This window comes from Atractosteus spatula, chromosome 8, assembly GCF_055471065.1.
Source record: "Atractosteus spatula isolate fAtrSpa1 chromosome 8, fAtrSpa1.hap1, whole genome shotgun sequence".
NCBI lineage: Eukaryota > Metazoa > Chordata > Actinopteri > Semionotiformes > Lepisosteidae > Atractosteus > Atractosteus spatula.
Window position 1 is genome coordinate 1,573,439 of NC_142713.1, and position 18,233 is coordinate 1,591,671.

At 52.7% G+C, this 18,233-nt stretch overlaps 2 protein-coding genes across 3 annotated transcripts in view; one reads left to right on the forward strand and one right to left on the reverse strand.

The window, feature by feature from the left end:
• LOC148829011 (myosin-binding protein C, cardiac-type-like) overlaps positions 1 to 8,518 on the reverse strand; it is a 32,128-nt gene extending 23,610 nt beyond the window's left edge. The window contains exons 1-2 of the mRNA XM_088923276.1: positions 8,488 to 8,518; positions 6,268 to 6,437 (exon numbers count right to left, since the gene is read on the reverse strand). Of these exons, the coding sequence (XP_088779402.1) occupies positions 6,268 to 6,289 (22 nt within the window). The 5' untranslated portion in view covers positions 6,290 to 6,437; positions 8,488 to 8,518. The remainder of the gene's footprint in view (positions 1 to 6,267; positions 6,438 to 8,487) is intronic.
• A 645-nt stretch (positions 8,519 to 9,163) lies between these two features.
• On the forward strand, positions 9,164 to 17,947 carry emc10 (ER membrane protein complex subunit 10). Of its 2 annotated transcripts, XM_088923305.1 has the most exons (8): positions 9,164 to 9,447; positions 10,593 to 10,659; positions 11,045 to 11,157; positions 11,733 to 11,852; positions 12,903 to 13,084; positions 13,654 to 13,747; positions 13,961 to 14,055; positions 17,048 to 17,947. In XM_088923305.1, exons 1-7 carry the CDS (start codon positions 9,346 to 9,348, stop codon positions 14,045 to 14,047), a joined length of 765 nt encoding a protein of 254 aa, XP_088779431.1. In that variant the 5' UTR covers positions 9,164 to 9,345; the 3' UTR covers positions 14,048 to 14,055; positions 17,048 to 17,947. The 2 variants fall into 2 exon arrangements, with proteins under 2 accessions (XP_088779431.1, XP_088779430.1); XM_088923304.1 differs by lacking the exon at positions 13,961 to 14,055 and having other exon boundaries at positions 9,168 to 9,447.
• The last annotated feature ends 286 nt before the right edge of the window (positions 17,948 to 18,233 follow it).

The following is an 18,233-nucleotide window of genomic DNA, read 5'->3' on the forward strand; positions in this document are numbered from 1 at the left end:
CCTGTGAGGGACTGGCCCTGGTGTGTGTGTGTGTGTGTCCTGTGAGGGACGGGTGTCCTGTCCAGGGTGTACCCCACCTGTACAGCCCTAGGCAGCCAGCCTGTGACCCTGCACTGGATAAAGGGGTGAGAAAGTGGATGGATTCATTCTGAACGTGTCTATCTTATAAGGAGAGATGGGCGGCTCGATGGCGTTGAACCTAACTCACTACTGACCAGCTGGGCAGCTTGTTCCCCACTCCCACCACCCTCTGTGTACAGAAGAGCCTCCTGTCCTGACTGGAGGAGCTCATCCAGCTGTGTCTGGAGAGAAGCCAGGGTATCAGCCTCAACTACATGGATGGGCAGCTTGTTCCCCACCCCCACCCCCCTCTGTGTACAGAAGTGCCCGTGCCTTCATTCCCCAGCTCCCAGTGCAGTTCGCCTGTGTCCTCTGGTGCGTATTAACCGGTCCCTGGCGATGCCCTGTTGAGGACACTGAACGCTTGGTTCAGGTCCGCTCAAGGCTCACGCCTTCGGAACCGCGCTCTTCCCCCTCCGACCCTTGACCTTTCACCTTTACCCCGGGGGGAAAGGGGGGGCGGTTTTCGGGAGGCAGGGTGGGTTCGGATATCGGCTCACATGACCAGCCGGGGCCTTTGTGTTTTCCGACCCGAGCCCCGGAGCAGGGAAGGGCTCGGCTGCTCCAGACAGGAATTCCTGGGCGCTGAGATCACCTCGCAGGGGGGGGGCTGATTAATTTGGGGTAGCGGTAACCGGACTCCGGCGGATCGCCTTGCACGACGAGGGCAGGCGGGATATATAGGGCAGGATGTATCGAGTTGGAGTTTGAGAAAATAAAACTTTAATCCTCCAGTATTTTCATAAGCTGGATGGGGCAATCTGATAGCGATGGGATAGCACATTTCAGAGCGTTATATAATTATAACTGTCCGCACGCGAGACCCCGGATTATAACTGTATACTGACAACGGCACTGTGAGACTGACTGCACACTCCAGTACATTAACACTGCACTGAGAGAGAGAGGGGTTAATACAGACACACTGACTGGACACTCCAGTACATGAACACTGCACTGAGAGAGAGAGGGGTTAATACAGACACACTGACTGGACACTCCAGTACATTAACACTGCACTGAGAGAGAGAGGGGTTAATACAGACACACTGACTGGACACTCCAGTACATTAACACTGCACTGAGAGAGAGAGGGGTTAATACACACACACTGACTGGACACTCCAGTACATTAACACTGCACTGAGAGAGAGAGGGGTTCATACACACACACTGACTGGACACTCCAGTACATTAACACTGCACTGAGAGAGAGGGGTTCATACAGACACACTGACTGGACACTCCAGTACATTAACACTGCACTGAGAGAGAGGGGTTAATACACACACACTGACTGGACACTCCAGTACACTAACACTGCACTGAGAGAGAGGGGTATCCTTTCCAGTATACAGTACTGCAGTCCCCTCTAATACAATAAAGTTCCAGTTCAACACAGGGTACGACAGCACAGGGCCGTGCGGTGTGGTCCTGTACTGGAGTCCAGTCCAGTCCAGTCCAGCGCTCCAGTTCCCAGCAGCAGGAGAGAGATCTCTTCCCTCTGTGGGCGTGGCGCACACGAGACAGGGAGTGCTCCCTTAGGTCAGATGCCTCTGACCTCTGACCTCGGACCTCAGGACGGTCAAGTCCGGAGCAGCGGAGAGGGGAATTCTGGGAGTGCAGGGACAGCGTGGAATGGGAACAAGGAACGTTTCGGAGAGAGACGGGTTCGGGAAAGACAGGGAGAGGGATTAGAGAAAGAGGAAGAGGGAATGAGTATATAATATATCTCTTCTTCTTTCTTTTCCTTCCTGCTTGACTGCTGACTGACTGATTACTCTTCCGTTTCTCCAGGTCACCTTGTGGCCGAATCTCAGGGCTCGTCTCTGTAACGTCCTGAGACCCCTCTCTCGTCTTCTCTCCACACTTCCTCTGTAGGAGCCTGAGCCCACCGTTCTCTGTTGCCCTGCGCTGGAGAGAGGGTCTCTCATTCCAGCACTCTGGGCTCCCGGGTGGTCTAAACCCGTCCGACTGCCGCCAGACCCGCCGCGCGGGCGAAGGAGGGCCGTCTTGGCTCCGCAACATCAGCCCCCATTAAAGTCTGGCTGTGAATTCTCGAACGTGTAATCGAAGCCATCGCCCTATACGGCAGTGAAGTGGGGGATCCGGTCGTAAACCAGGATTACCCTAAACAGGACTAGCACCCCACAGAAGAGCTGCACACAGACTCCTGTAAAAAACACCCTCTTCAGGCAGAGGAAACCCCTGACAGCACAGCCAGGACCCTTGTTTAATCAGCATGTGAAAGAGTGCGGTCCCATACTGGTTACACCTGAAAAACAGTGGCCTGAATCTGTTCCACCACAAGGCCCTGCTGAGCCCAGAGCTGGGCCTGACGCTCACTGACGCTGACAGCACAGCTACAACAACACCCATCGCAATCAGCCGAACCACAACTCCAGACGCACAAACTGAACAGCACTACCTCACCCACCGGGACACACGCACAAGCACTGCACAAACTGGAACTCTAGACCCACAAACACTGGCTGAATAGCTAGTATCTGTCTGACCAGGGTAACAAACAGCAAGGAGAAACAGACCCCGACGAAGTACAGGCTCAGTGACCACAGCCTGGACACACACACTGGACACAGGCAGACCTGGCTGCCCAGAGAGGACAGGCTCAGTGACCACAGCCTGGACACAGACACTGGACACAGACAGACCTGGCTGTCCAGAGAGGACAGGCTCAGTGACCACAGCCTGGACACAGACACTGGACACAGGCAGACCTGGCTGTCCAGAGAGGTCAGGCTCAGTGACCACAGCCTGGACACACACACTGGACACAGACAGACCTGGCTGTCCAGAGAGGACAGGCTCTGTGACCACAGCCTGGCCATAGAAACTGGGCGACACAGGCAGACCTGGCTGCCCAGAGAGGACAGGCTGTGCTCCCACTGCCAGCGGGGAGAAATAGAGACAGAGGTGCACTTCCTACTGCACTGTGACAGATACTCTGGGATTAGAGAAACATTCTTCCCGAAATGTACAAATCTAATCCCAGAATTCCTACACCTGCCAGAATCACAAGTCCCAATCCTACTGGGAGAAGGAGGAGGGAACTCAGTTGAACTGGTAGCCCAGTGTGTAATCTCCTGTCCCAGCCTGAGGAACAGACAGTGAGCCTGTCTCTCAATAATAATAATACAGTGTGTGATCTCCTGTCCCAGCCTGAGGAACAGACAGTGAGCCTGTCTCTCAATAATAATAATAATACAGTGTGTGATCTCCTGTCCCAGCCTGAGGAACAGACAGTGAGCCTGTCTCTCAATAATAATAATACAGTGTGTGATCTCCTGTCCCAGCCTGAGGAACAGACAGTGAGCCTGTCTCTCAATAATAATAATACAGTGTGTGATCTCCTGTCCCAGCCTGAGGAACAGACAGCGAGCCTGTCTCTCAATAATAATAATACAGTGTGTGATCTCCTGTCCCAGCCTGAGGAACAGACAGCGAGCCTGTCTCTCAATAATAATAATAATACAGTGTGTGATCTCCTGTCCCAGCCTGAGGAACAGACAGTGAGCCTGTCTCTCAGTAATAATAATACAGTGTGTGATCTCCTGTCCCAGCCTGAGGAACAGACAGTGAGCCTGTCTCTCAATAATAATACAGTGTGTGATCTCCTGTCCCAGCCTGAGAGTCTGTCTCTCAATAATGTGTTATGTTTTGTGTGTTTCTGCTGTAAATGTTAGTAAATGTTTTGTTGACTATCTGCTTTATCAACTCTGTAATTTATAGATTATGCCAGTAGAGTTTGTTGAGTTGAACTGAGAGAGGGAGAGAGGGAGAGATGGAGGGATGGAGAGAAGGAGAGGCAGAGGTGGGAAAGGAGGTGTGAGCTCAGAACTTGGCAGAGCAGCTCCTTCTACATTTCTCCCTCCTCCTCCTGCCACTCTCTTCTCAGGTTTTACAGCCAGATCATGTGAGAGTCACGCCAAGGACAGCCAGAAATTCAACATCCTGCCCACACTGGCTCCTGCACATACTGCATACTGAGAGAGTCACATCCTGCGTACTGACCGATCCACAGCACATACTGACCGATCCACACAGTGTCCTGACCGATCCACAGCACATACTGACCGATCCACACAGTGTACTGACACACAGTGTACTGACCGATCCACAGCACATACTGACCGATCCACACAGCGTACTGACCGATCCACAGCACATACTGACCGATCCACACAGCGTACTGACAGATCCACACAGTGTACTGACCGATCCACAGCACATACTGACCGATCCACACAGCGTACTGACACACAGCGTACTGACCGATCCACAGCACATACTGACCGATCCACACAGCGTACTGACACACAGCGTACTGACCGATCCACAGCACATACTGACCAATTCACACAGCGTACTGACACACAGTGTACTGACCGATCCACAGCACATACTGACCGATCCACACAGCGTACTGACACACAGTGTACTGACTGATCTACAGCACATACTGACCGATCCACACAGCGTACTGACACACAGTGTACTGACCGATCCACAGCACATACTGACCGATCCACACAGCGTACTGACAGATCCACACAGTGTACTGACCGATCCACAGCACATACTGACCGATCCACACAGCGTACTGACACACAGCGTACTGACCGATCCACAGCACATACTGACCGATCCACAGCACGTACTGACCGATCCACACAGTGTACTGACCGATCCACAGCACATACTGACCGATCCACACAGCGTACTGACACACAGCGTACTGACCGATCCACAGCACATACTGACCAATTCACACAGCGTACTGACACACAGCGTACTGACCAATCCACAGCACATACTGACCGATCCACACAGCGTACTGACCGATATACAGCACATACTGACCGATCCACACAGCATACTGACACACAGCGTACTGACCGATCCACAGCACATACTGACCGATCCACACAGTGTACTGACCGATCCACAGCACATACTGACCGATCCACACAGCATACTGACACACAGCGTACTGACCGATCCACAGCACATACTGACCGATCCACACAGTGTACTGACCGATCCACAGCACATACTGACCGATCCACACAGTGTACTGACACACAGCGTACTGACCGATCCACAGCACATACTGACCGATCCACACAGTGTACTGACCAATCCATAGGGTATACTGACCAATCCACACAGTGTACTGAGAGCCACAGCCTGTGTACTGACCTATCCACACAGTTTACTGACCAATTTCTGATCCACAGGACGTACTGACTGATCCACAGTTTATACGGACTGATCCACAGGATATACTGATTGATCTCCATCCTGTGTATTGACCAATCTATACGGCACTGTAACACACAGACTTGAATACAATTAAGCAGAGACACTAGATACTAGTTAAATCATAACTATATGTACAAAGTAAAACTTCAATTTGCGTGCAAAAAAATTTACATTGAAGTCAGTCCAGTCCATCCTGGAGAGTCTCAGACTGCTGTCAGTGTCAGTGGAGTCTGATTATAATCCCAGTTCATCACTAATCCAGCACCCAGTCCAGTCAGTCCAGTCCAGCCTGGAGAGCCTCAGACTGCTCTGTCAGTGTCAGTGGAGTCTGATTATAATCCCAGTGAAGAACTAATCCAGCTCCCAGTCCAGTCAGTCCAGTCCAGCCTGGAGAGCCTCAGACTGCTCTGTCAGTGTCAGTGGAGTCTGATTATAATCCCAGTTCATCACTAATCCAGCACCCAGTCCAGTCAGTCCAGTCCAGCCTGGAGAGCCTCAGACTGCTCTGTCAGTGTCAGTGGAGTCTGATTATAATCCCAGTTCAGAACTAATCCAGCTCCCAGTCCAGTCCGTCCAGTCCAGCCTGGAGAGCCTCAGACTGCTCTGTCAGTGTCAGTGGAGTCTGATTACAATCCCAGTTCATCACTAATCCAGCTCCCAGTCCAGTCAGTCCAGTCCAGCCTGGAGAGCCTCAGACTGCTCTGTCAGTGTCAGTGGAGTCTGATTATAATCCCAGTTCATCACTAATCCAGCTCCCAGTGCAGTCAGTCCAGTCCAGCCTGGAGAGTCTGATGGGTGTCTAGTCCAGCTCTCCTGGGAGGCGACAGTAAGGGGGCTCTCAGGTGGGAGGGTTAGGGTTCTTACCTGGCTTCTTGGGCTCCGGCATGGCTGTGCGTCGGCTGCTCTCTGTCCGTCCTCGAGGCTCTGAGCCGAGAGTAAGAATGTGCCCTCGTTTAATTCTGTCCCTCCTGGCACTCAAGACTCCCCAGGAGAGAGGGGGGCAGGGGGGGGCTGTCACTTGAGACCCTGGGTCTCTGAGGAGGGAGGAGGGTGCTAAGGTTAACTAGTGAGGACACCTGGTTACCTACTGAAAGAGTGATCTACTGTATCTAACTCTGTAGTGTCAGTCAGTGTGTGTGTATTAACCCCTCTCTCTCTCAGTGCAGTGTTCATGTACTGGAGTGTCCAGTCAGTGTGTCTGTATTAACCCCTCTCTCTCTCAGTGCAGTGTTAATGTACTGGAGTGTACAGTCAGTGTGTGTGGATTAACCCCTCTCTCTCAGTGCAGTGTTAATGTACTGGAGTGTCCAGTCAGTGTGTCTGTATTAACCCCCCTCTCTCTCAGTGCAGTGTTAATGTACTGGAGTGTCCAGTAAGTGTGTCTGTATTAACCCCTCTCTCTCTCAGTGCAGTGTTAATGTACTGGAGTGTCCAGTCAGTGTGTCTGTATTAACCCCTCTCTCTCTCAGTGCAGTGTTAATGTACTGGAGTGTCCAGTCAGTGTGTCTGTATTAACCCCTCTCTCTCTCAGTGCAGTGTTAATGTACTGGAGTGTCCAGTCAGTGTGTCTGTATTAACCCCCCTCTCTCTCTCAGTGCAGTGTTAATGTACTGGAGTGTCCAGTGAGTGTGTGTGTATTAACCCCTCTCTCTCTCAGTGCAGTGTTAATGTACTGGAGTGTCCAGTCAGTGTGTCTGTATTAACCCCCCTCTCTCTCAGTGCAGTGTTAATGTACTGGAGTCTCCAGTAAGTGTGTGTGTATTAACCCCTCTCTCTCTCAGTGCAGTGTTAATGTACTGGAGTGTCCAGTCAGTGTGTGTGTATTAACCCCTCTCTCTCTCAGTGCAGTGTTAATGTACTGGAGTGTCCAGTCAGTGTGTCTGTATTAACCCCTCTCTCTCTCAGTGCAGTGTTAATGTACTGGAGTGTCCAGTCAGTGTGTCTGTATTAACCCCTCTCTCTCTCAGTGCAGTGTTAATGTACTGGAGTGTCCAGTCAGTGTGTCTGTATTAACCCCTCTCTCTCTCTCAGTGCAGTGTTAATGTACTGGAGTGTCCAGTCAGTGTGTCTGTATTAACCCCTCTCTCTCTCTCAGTGCAGTGTTAATGTACTGGAGTGTCCAGTCAGTGTGTCTGTATTAACCCCTCTCTCTCTCAGTGCAGTGTTAATGTACTGGAGTGTCCAGTCAGTGTGTGTGTATTAACCCCTCTCTCTCTCAGTGCAGTGTTAATGTACTGGAGTCTCCAGTCAGTGTGTCTGTATGAACCCCTCTCTCTCTCAGTGCAGTGTTAATGTACTGGAGTGTCCAGTCAGTGTGTCTGTATTAACCCCTCTCTCTCTCTCAGTGCAGTGTTAATGTACTGGAGTGTCCAGTCAGTGTGTCTGTATTAACCCCTCTCTCTCTCAGTGCAGTGTTAATGTACTGGAGTGTCCAGTCAGTGTCTGTATTAACCCCTCTCTCTCTCAGTGCAGTGTTAATGTACTGGAGTGTCCAGTCAGTGTGTCTGTATTAACCCCTCTCTCTCTCAGTGCAGTGTTAATGTACTGGAGTGTCCAGTCAGTGTGTCTGTATTAACCCCTCTCTCTCTCTCAGTGCAGTGTTAATGTACTGGAGTGTCCAGTCAGTGTGTCTGTATTAACCCCTCTCTCTCTCTCAGTGCAGTGTTAATGTACTGGAGTGTCCAGTCAGTGTGTCTGTATTAACCCCTCTCTCTCTCTCAGTGCAGTGTTAATGTACTGGAGTGTCCAGTCAGTGTGTCTGTATTAACCCCTCTCTCTCTCAGTGCAGTGTTAATGTACTGGAGTGTCCAGTCAGTGTGTGTGTATTAACCCCTCTCTCTCTCAGTGCAGTGTTAATGTACTGGAGTCTCCAGTCAGTGTGTCTGTATGAACCCCTCTCTCTCCCAGTGCAGTGTTAATGTACTGGAGTCTCCAGTCAGTGTATCTGTCTACAGTCCTCGGCCGAATCAGCGTTTAGGTGAAAATAGACTGGTTAGACACAGAGCTGAAGGCATTATTGAAATGTAAATATAATGAATTAACAATTTATACATATAAAATATAATAATAATAATTATTGCTTACACATATATAGCGCTTTTCTGGACACTCCACTCAAAGCTCTTTACAGGTAATGGGGATCCCCTCCACCCCCACCAGTGTGCAGCCCCACCTGGATGGTGTGACGGCAGCCAGAGTGCGCCAGTCCACTCCCCACACACCAGCTCTCAGTGGGAGGAGAGCAGAGGGATGGAGCCAGTTCAGAGAGGGGGGTTATTAGGAGCCATGAGGGGTAAAGGCCAGGGGGGAGTTTGACCAGGACACTGGGGTGACACCCCTACTCTTCTCGAGAGACACCCTGGGATTGTTCATGACCACAGAGAGTCAGGACCTCGGGTTTACGTCTCATCTGAAGGACGGCGCCTTTTTACAGTCCAGTGTCCCCGTCACTATACTGGGGCATGAGGACCCACACAGACTGCAGGGTGAGAGCGCCCCCTGCTGGCCCCACTAACACCTCTCCCAGCAGCAGCCTCAGCTCTCCCAGGAGTCTCCCCTCCAGGTACTGGCCAGGCTCACACTGCTGGGCTCCAGTGGGGCTGCCAGCTGGGAGCTGCAGGGTGATATGGCTGTGGAGAAATATGATTTTTTTAAATTACTGAAGCCAGTTCCTAAATCTATAAAATACATTTTACATTAGAAGAGGAAGTTCTCTCAGACACCAGTTCTTAAATAGAGCACGGTCTGCTTTATTTTTATAGTCTCTCATATCCTTTGCATTACGGTAGACAGTTTAACGTTCCTCCTTGCTCTCTGTATTATTCTCAGTAACAACCGCTGGCTTCCTGACGTATAGACGCACAGTTGTAGTCCTGCGACGCTCTTCCGGTTCGCGGAGTTGTAGTCCTGCGTCGCTCTTCCTCTTCCGGCGTCAGGTCAAACATGGCGACGGCCTGTTGGTTTCTGCGATTGCGGGTCTCCGGTTTGCCGGCGCTCGTCCTGCTTCTTTCCGCCGGGTTTGGGGGCTGTAACTCGGGCAGACGGGTGAGTGTGATGCGCAGCCTTCCCTCCTTATCCGAAACAGCCCGGGCGTGTCCGGACCCGCACCGCGGGTGTCTCCCTGCCCCCGGGGTCGTGTCGGTGTGTCTCCGCGCTCCCGGGTGGAGACGAGCGGCTGGTTTCGGGGTGTCTGTCGCCGCTCGGTTGGGTTCTGTTGCGGGAGATATCGGGGTTGCCAGACCCGAAGATGGAGAGGGGTCGTTCGGGCACCCCAAAGATCTCGGGGATACCCCTGTTGTCGCCGCGAGACGATGCCTCCCTGTCTCCCTCGTTCAGTGCTCACTTCCTGTGTCAGTTTCCGAGAACCTGCTGCTTCTTTAAGACTCCGTCGCGCTCGGGTATAAACGTGCAGCAGAATGGGCCATTCTGCAGCCTCAGGAGCCCGTCCAGTATCATCCTGGGATGGGAGACCTGCGGGGGACACCAGGGTGCAGCTGTCAGTGGTACTGGTGGACCAGTAGGAGGCGCCCTTGCCCTCCGCAGCAGAGTTTCCAGACCAGTGCCCCAGCCTGGTGACCAGGGTCACTGAGCTGCAGGACACAGTGCGTCTCCCAGGTGGGGCAGCTGGTGCAGAATGATCACTGTGCGTCTCCCAGGTGGGGTTGCTGGTGCAGAATGATCACTGTGTGTCTCCCAGGTGGGGCAGCTGGTGCAGAATGATCACTGTGTGTCTCCCAGGTGGGGCAGCTGGTGCAGAATGATCACTGTGTGTCTCCCAGATGGGGCAGCTGGTGCAGAATGCTCGCTGTGCGTCTCCCAGGTGGGGCAGTGCTTCAGTGGGTGAGAAAGCAGAGCCTCCTGTGTATAAGCCCTGCGGGATCGTTCAGCTCCAGACCTGCGTGCTGTGGTGCTGCTCCTGTAGGTCTCCCTCAGCCTGTGTGACTCACTCGCGCAGCCCCGAGAGGTCTGCCCTGTAATGGGCACTGTCCCCCCAGACTGGTGTGAGATTCCTCTCAGAGCTCTGTACTGGACTGGTCTGCTTGGGTCTGGGCCTGGTCTCTGGCTCCTGGGAGCTCCTCACACTTGAAGGAGGTGCCCACAGGACTGTGGCTCTCGTCACTTCGACATCGCTGTATCCCAGCTGTCACTGCGGCTTCTTCCTGTTTGCTCACTGTTCACTTCCTGTCCAGCCAGGTGAGACCTTGGAGCCGGACAGCACTGGGTTTTCCATTCCCCTGGAGCACTCCTTCGAGCTGGGTGAGTGTTACTGTACTGGAGTGTCCAGTCAGTGTGTCTGTATTAACCCCTCTCTCTCTCAGTGCAGTGTTAATGTACTGGAGTGTCCAGTCAGTGTGTGTGTATTAACCCCTCTCTCTCTCAGTGCAGTGTTAATGTACTGGAGTGTCCAGTCAGTGTGTGTGTATTAACCCCTCTCTCTCTCAGTGCAGTGTTAATGTACTGGAGTGTCCAGTCAGTGTGTGTGTATTAACCCCTCTCTCTCTCAGTGCAGTGTTAATGTACTGGAGTGTCCAGTCAGTGTGTCTGTATTAACCCCTCTCTCTCTCAGTGCAGTGTTAATGTACTGGAGTGTCCAGTCAGTGTGTCTGTATTAACCCCTCTCTCTCTCCTGTCCCTTTATCAGATGACAGTCCTCAGTTCGGCCTGCGGGGGGCGCTGCTGTTGAAGGCAGGCAGAGAGTCCGGGCTCTCCCTGTCTCAGAACCAGCTGACCGAGGAGGAGAGGAACAAGCTGCGGGTGAGAGACCCAGCGGTCCGAGGCGGACGGGGGGGCAGGGTGGGGGGGTGAGGTAGACAGTGCGTTTGCCTGAGGATCCCCTTCCTGGAGCAAGAAAGCGATCTTAATTCAGACTGCCTGGAACCAGAGAGAGTTGAGCAGGAGTGAATGATGCTCCAGGTGGCACAAGCAGTAGATCATCAAGCTGTGCTTCAGGGCTGTGCAGGGCTGTCCTGTGTCTGTATTAACCCCCCTCTCTCTCTGTGAGGAGACCAGCAGTAGACAGAGGGGTCAGTGCTGCAGTTCAGGGCTGTGCAGGGCTGTCCTGTGCCTGTATTAACCCCCCTCTCTCTCTGTGAGGAGACCAGCAGTAGACAGAGGGGTCAGTGCTGCAGTTCAGGGCTGTGCAGGGCTGTCCTGTGTCTGTATTAACCCCTCTCTCTCTCTGTGAGGAGACCAGCAGTAGACATAGGGGTCAGTGCTGCAGTTCAGGGCTGTGCAGGGCTGTCCTGTGTTTCTATGAACCCTTCTCTCTCTCTCTCTCTCTCTCTCTCTCTCTCTCTCTCTCTCTCTCTCTCTCTCTCTCTCTCTGTCAGGAGGTGGCAGCAGTAGATGGTCTCTATCGGATCAGGGTCCCGCGGAGCTCCGTGCTGACGGGCCTGACGGACAGACATTCCTCGCAGGCTGACGGATACCTCACCTCGTTTGTCCGAGCGGTGAGAGAGCGGGAACGAGGAGGGGAGGGGTGACTGAGGGAAAGGAACAGAATGCAAAACTCATATAAAGCAGAGTGCAGTAGTTTTTGCACTGTAGGGTCTATATTAGGGTCTGTATTAATCTGTGTGTGTGAAGTGTGTTTCTAGGGTCTGTATTATGGTCTGTATTAATCTGTGTGTGTGTGAGGTGTGTCTCTAGGGTCTGTATTAGAGTCTGTATTAATCTGTGTGTGTGAGGTGTGTCTCTAGGGTCTATATTAGGGTCTGTATTAATCTGTGTGTGGGTGAGGTGTGTCTCTAGGGTCTATATTAGGGTCTGTATTAATCTGTGTGTGGGTGAGGTGTGTCTCTAGGGTCTATATTAGGGTCTGTATTAATCTCTGTGTGTGTGAGGTGTGTCTCTAGGGTCTATATTAGGGTCTGTATTAATCTGTGTGAGTGAGGTGTGTCTCTGGGGTCTATATTAGGTTCTGTATTAATCTCTGTGTGTGTGAGGTGTGTCTCTAGGGTCTATGTTAGGGTCTGTATTAATCTGTGTGTGAGGTGTGTCTCTAGGGTCTATATTAGGGTCTGTATTAATCTCTCTGTGTGTGAGGTGTGTTTCTAGGGTCTATATTAGGGTATTTATTAATCTCTGTGTGTGAGGAGTGTCTCTAGGGTCTATATTAGGGGCTGTATTAATCTGTGTGTGTGTGTGTGAGGTGTGTCTCTAGGGTCTATATTAGGGTCTGTATTAATCTGTGTGTGTGAGGTGTGTCTCTAGGGTCTATATTAGGGTCTGTATTAATCTGTGTGTGTGTGAGGTGTGTCTCTAGGGTCTATATTAGGGTCTGTATTAATCTGTGTGTGTGTGAGGTGTGCCTCTAGGGTCTATATTAGGGTCTGTATTAATCTGTGTGTGTGTGAGGTGTGTCTCTAGGGTCTATATTAGGGTCTGTATTAATCTGTGTGTGTGTGAGGAGTGTCTCTGGGGTCTATATTAGGGTGTGCTATGTCTGAATTCAGGGTCTATGCTAGGATCTTTGTCACCAGTCTCTTTCTCTTTTTAAGTGTGCTCTAGTGGAGTCTCACCTCAGTGATGTCATCACTGTGAACACTGATGTCAGTGGCAGTGTGATTGGCATCTCCATAGTCACACTGCCAGGTTCCTGCCAAGGGGCAGAGGTGGAGGATGTCGATCTGGAAATGTTTAACACCACACTGAGTATCATGGGACCATCGGCAGCCCCTGCGTAAGTCTCTCCCTTATGTACTGGAGTGTCCAGTCAATGTGTGTGTATTAACCCCTCTCTCTCTCAGTGCAGTGTTAATGTACTGGAGTGTCCAGTCAATGTGTGTGTATTAACCCCTCTCTCTCTCAGTGCAGTGTTAATGTACTGGAGTGTCCAGTCAATGTGTGTGTATTAACCCCTCTCTCTCTCAGTGCAGTGTTAATGTACTGGAGTGTCCAGTCAGTGTGTCTGTATTAACCCCTCTCTCTCTCAGTGCAGTGTTAATGTACTGGAGTGTCCAGTCAGTGTGTCTGTATTAACCCCTCTCTCTCAGTGCAGTGTTCATGTACTGGAGTGTCCAGTCAGTGTGTCTGTATTAACCCCTCTCTCTCAGTGCAGTGTTAATGTGCTGGAGTGTCCAGTCAGTGTGTGTGTATTAACCCCTCTCTCTCTCAGTGCAGTGTTAATGTACTGGAATGTCCAGTCAGTGTGTCTGTATTAACCCCTCTCTCTCTCAGTGCAGTGTTCATGTACTGGAGTGTCCAGTCAGTGTGTCTGTATTAACCCCCCCCCCCCCCTCTCTCTCTCAGTCCAGAAACTGCTTTGTTCATCGAGAGGATGGAACAGGAGCAGGAGAAGAAGGGGAAGAATCCACAGGAGCAGAAGTCCTTCTTTGCGAAATACGTGAGTGTGGGCGTCCTGTCCAGCGCTGGGCTGTGCTGAGGGAGCGTGTGTGTCTGGTCTGTCGGCTGTCAGTGCTGTGCCAGATAGGGGTGTCCTTGCCTGTGTGTCTCAGCGTTATTCGTGGGCTCGATTGTGTGTGGCTGTGGTGTTTGCGTGCATCGGCGAATCGTCTCTCCTGTTGTATTCATCGGCGTGTTTGTGTCTGTGTTTCAGTGGTATTTAATTTTGGGAGGTGCGGTTTTCCTCATGGCCACCAGTTCCTCACAGGCTCCAGCAGGGGGAGCCAGAGAGCAGGGCTGACCTCACAAGTAAACCGCACAGATACTTCCTCTCCCCCTCCTCTCCCCCTGCTCACTCTCTCCCTGTCTGTCACTCGGAGCTCCAGTCCTCTGCTGTCTCAATCAGGCGGGTGTGCCAGTCAGGAGACAGGTGTGGGATCAGGAGACAGGTGTGCCAGTCAGGAGACAGGTGTGGGATCAGGAGACAGGTGTGGGATCAGGAGACAGGTGTGCCAGTCAGGCAGGTGTGGGATCAGGAGACAGGTGTGCCAGTCAGGAGACAGGTGTGGGATCAGGAGACAGGTGTGCCAGTCAGACTGGTGTGGGATCAGGACACAGGTGTGCCAGTCAGGAGACAGGTGTGCCAGTCAGGCAGGTGTGGGATCAGGAGACAGGTGTGCCAGTCAGGCAGGTGTGGGATCAGGAGACAGGTGTGCCAGTCAGACAGGTGTGGGATCAGGACACGGTGTGCCAGTCAGACAGGTGTGGGATCAGGAGACAGGTATGCCAGTCAGACAGGTGTGGGATCAGGAGACAGGTGTGCCAGTCAGGCAGGTGTGGGATCAGGAGACAGGTGTGCCAGTCAGACAGGTGTGGGATCAGGACACGGTGTGCCAGTCAGACAGGTGTGGGATCAGGAGACAGGTATGCCAGTCAGACAGGTGTGGGATCAGGAGACAGGTGTGCCAGTCAGGCAGGTGTGGGATCAGGAGACAGGTATGCCAGTCAGACAGGTGTGGGATCAGGAGACAGGTGTGCCAGTCAGGCAGGTGTGGGATCAGGAGACAGGTGTGCCAGTCAGACAGGTGTGGGATCAGGACACGGTGTGCCAGTCAGACAGGTGTGGGATCAGGAGACAGGTATGCCAGTCAGACAGGTGTGCCAGTCAGGAGACAGGTGTGCCAGTCAGGAGACAGGTGTGGGATCAGGAGACAGGCGTGGGATCAGGAGACAGGTGTACCAGTCAGACAGGTGTACAGGTTTTTGAAACTCTGTCTTGGCTACTGCACCCTGGGATGCCCTCTTGTCAAGCTAGAGACTTGACATCACCTGATGAAATTCGGGCAAAACATTCGCTGGACCTGCGATCCGAGTCGCCCAGCCGATGAGTCAGCAAGGATCTCCCTGGGGCTCCCCGATCTGTCCTCCACTGAGGGATCTGTCCGTGACTGAGGGATCTGTCGGTGTCTTGGGGATCTGTCCGTGACTGAGGGATCTGTTGGTGCTTTGGGGATCTGTCCGTGACTGAGGGATCTGTCGGTTCTTCAGGAATCTGTTGGAGTCTCGGGGATCTGACTGTGACTGAGGGATCTGCTCATCCCAGCGAGTGTCAGGTGTAGCTCCTGGACTGTGGGCTCAGTTTAGACACAGTCCAGATGTTTGCAGCTGGGATGGCGGCTGTGTCTGGCCTGTAGTCCCCATGCTCTGCAGCTTGAGAGAGCTGGAAGACGCTGAGGGCTGTGGGTCTCTGGGCTGGTCCCGGGTGCGAGGGCATCGGCCTGTTCTGAGTTCTAACTGACCTCCCGTCTTGTTTGTACTGATGGCTGGCAGGTGTGACAGTGCAGTCAGTCAGACTCCCAGTACACAGTGGTCTGATCCGCTCCAGGTGTGACAGTGCAGTCAGTCAGACTCCCAGTGCGCAGCAGTCTGATCCACTCCAGGTGTGACAGTGCAGTCAGTCAGACTCCCAGTGCGCAGTAGTCTGATCCGCTCCAGGTGTGACAGTGCAGTCAGTCATACTCCCAGTGCACAGCAGTCTGATCCAATCCAGGTGTGACAGTGCTGTCAGTCAGACTCCCAGTGCGCAGCAGTCTGATCCACTCCAGGTGTGACAGTGCTGTCAGTCAGACTCCCAGTGCGCAGCAGTCTGATCCACTCCAGGTGTGACAGTGCTGTCAGACTCCCAGTACACAGCAGTCTGATCCACTCCAGGTGTGACAGTGCTGTCAGTCAGACTCCCAGTGCGCAGCAGTCTGATCCGCTCCAGGTGTGACAGTGCTGTCAGACTCCCAGTGCGCAGCAGTCTGATCCACTCCAGGTTAGACAGTGCTGTCAGACTCCCAGTGCGCAGCGGTCTGATCCGCTCCAGGTGTGCAGAGCATGCTGGGAGTGCCGCGTCAGTGAAGGAGACCGGAGGTCAGGGTGGGCAAGCCTGTGTACTGACGCCAGGACTCCTCTTGGGGGCGCTGTGTTTTGACACTGAGAGGGTTAGTACTGTCTGGACAGGAAAGGCCTCACAGTAGTGCTTACAGAGGTGGCCTCAGCTTCCTGTGTTAAGCCTGTGAACAGAGGGTTGCCAGTGCTGTAGCTGCGCTAGGCTGCCTTATGGAAGGGTGGTGACAGTGCTCCCTCCAGTGGATTCCTTGCGTCATTGCGCCTTGTCCTGTGTGGTGGTGGTGGTGCCATCTCTGTTAACCACACTCTTCCTCCTCGTATTAACGTCCTCCCCCCCTCCCCCCGCCTGGCCTGCTCTCCCTGGCTAGGCTCTGTGTCCGGACCTGTCCCTCTGTCCCTGGGCTCTGTGTCCTGACCTGTCCCTCTGTCCCTCTGTGCCTGGGCTCCGTGTCCGGACCTGTCCCTCTGTCCCTGGGCTCCGTGTCCTGACCTGTCCCTCTGTCCCTCTGTCCCTGGGCTCCGTGTCCTGACCTGTCCCTCTGTCCCTCTGTCCCTGGGCTCCGTGTCCTGACCTGTCCCTCTGTCCCTGGGCTCTGTGTCCTGACCTGTCCCTCTGTCCCTGGGCTCCGTGTCCAGACCTGGCCCTCTGTCCCTCTCTCCCTGGGCTCCGTGTCCTGACCTGTCCCTGTCTCTCTCTCTCTCCAGTAGATATACCAGTGTATTAACCTCTCTCCCTCTCCCTGTCTCTCTCTCTCTCCAGTGGATATACCAGTGTATTAACCCCTCTCCCTCTCCCTGTCTCTCTCTCTCTCCAGTGGATATACCAGTGTATTAACCCCTCTCTGTCTCTCTCCAGTGGATATACCAGTGTATTAACCCCTCTCCCTCTCCCTGTCTCTCTCTCCAGTGGATGTACATCGTCCCCCTGGTCCTCTTCCTCATGATGTCGGGGGCACAGGACCAGGCTGGGGGCGGAGCCAGTGGTGGGGCAGCCAATGGGGGAGGCCGATGAATGCTGACATCACCACACTGGAGGACAGCAGCACAACCTGGTGCCCCAACAACAGCTACACAACAGGACAGCTACACAACCAGGTGCCTCAACAGGACAGCTACACAACCTGGTGCCCCAACAGGACAGCTACACAACAGCACAGCTACACAACCTGGTGCCACAACAGCAGCTACACAATAGGACAGCTACACAACCTGGTGCCTCAACAGCAGCTACACAATAGGAAAGCTACACAACCTGGTGCCCCAACAGCAGCTACACAGCAGTAATGCTACACAATCCAACGCAACACAATCCTGACATACCAACAGTGAGAACTTGAAAATGTCAGAAGAGAGAGAATTTCAAATGCTGTGACCCAGAACTGTCAAACGTAAGAAGAATGGTTCTTCACAAATACAAAATCTGACTGTATCCACTTCAGCACAAAATATATCCAAGGCTGGAGTTTTGAAAAGTGCACAGAAAAACAGTTTTTTGCCGTTTAAAAAAACCTAGACCTAGTCTTCGCTCACTTCCTGTGGTGTAACCCCCCCTCTCTTCCCCCAGTGACCTAGTCTTCGCTTACTTCCTGTGGTGTAACCCCCTCTCTCTTCCCCCAGTGACCTAGTCTTCGCTTACTTCCTGTGGTGTAACCCCCTCTCTCTTCCCCCAGTGACCTAGTCTTCGCTTACTTCCTGTGGTGTAACCCCCTCTCTCTTCCCCCAGTGACCTAGTCTTCGCTCACTTCCTGTCCGCCCCAGAGTGACGCAAGAAAATATTTTTTTTTCCAAGAATAAAATATTTATTACCGTTCCTTTTGTGTTATTGTCGCATTTTAGAGATTGTAAGCTCTGCTGAAGAGCCCCTAGTCCCAGCCTGTAGATGGACATGATGGATGTGACAGATAATTGGACATGATAAGGCTGCTGCTGGAAGAGGTATCAGTGGGGCCAGCAGGGGGCGCTCTCACCCTGCAGTCTGTGTGGGTCCTGATGCCCCAGTATAGTGACGGGGACACTAGACTGTAAACAGGCGCTGTCCTTCAGATGAAATGTAAAACTGAGGTCCTGACTCTCTGTGGTCATTAACAATCCCA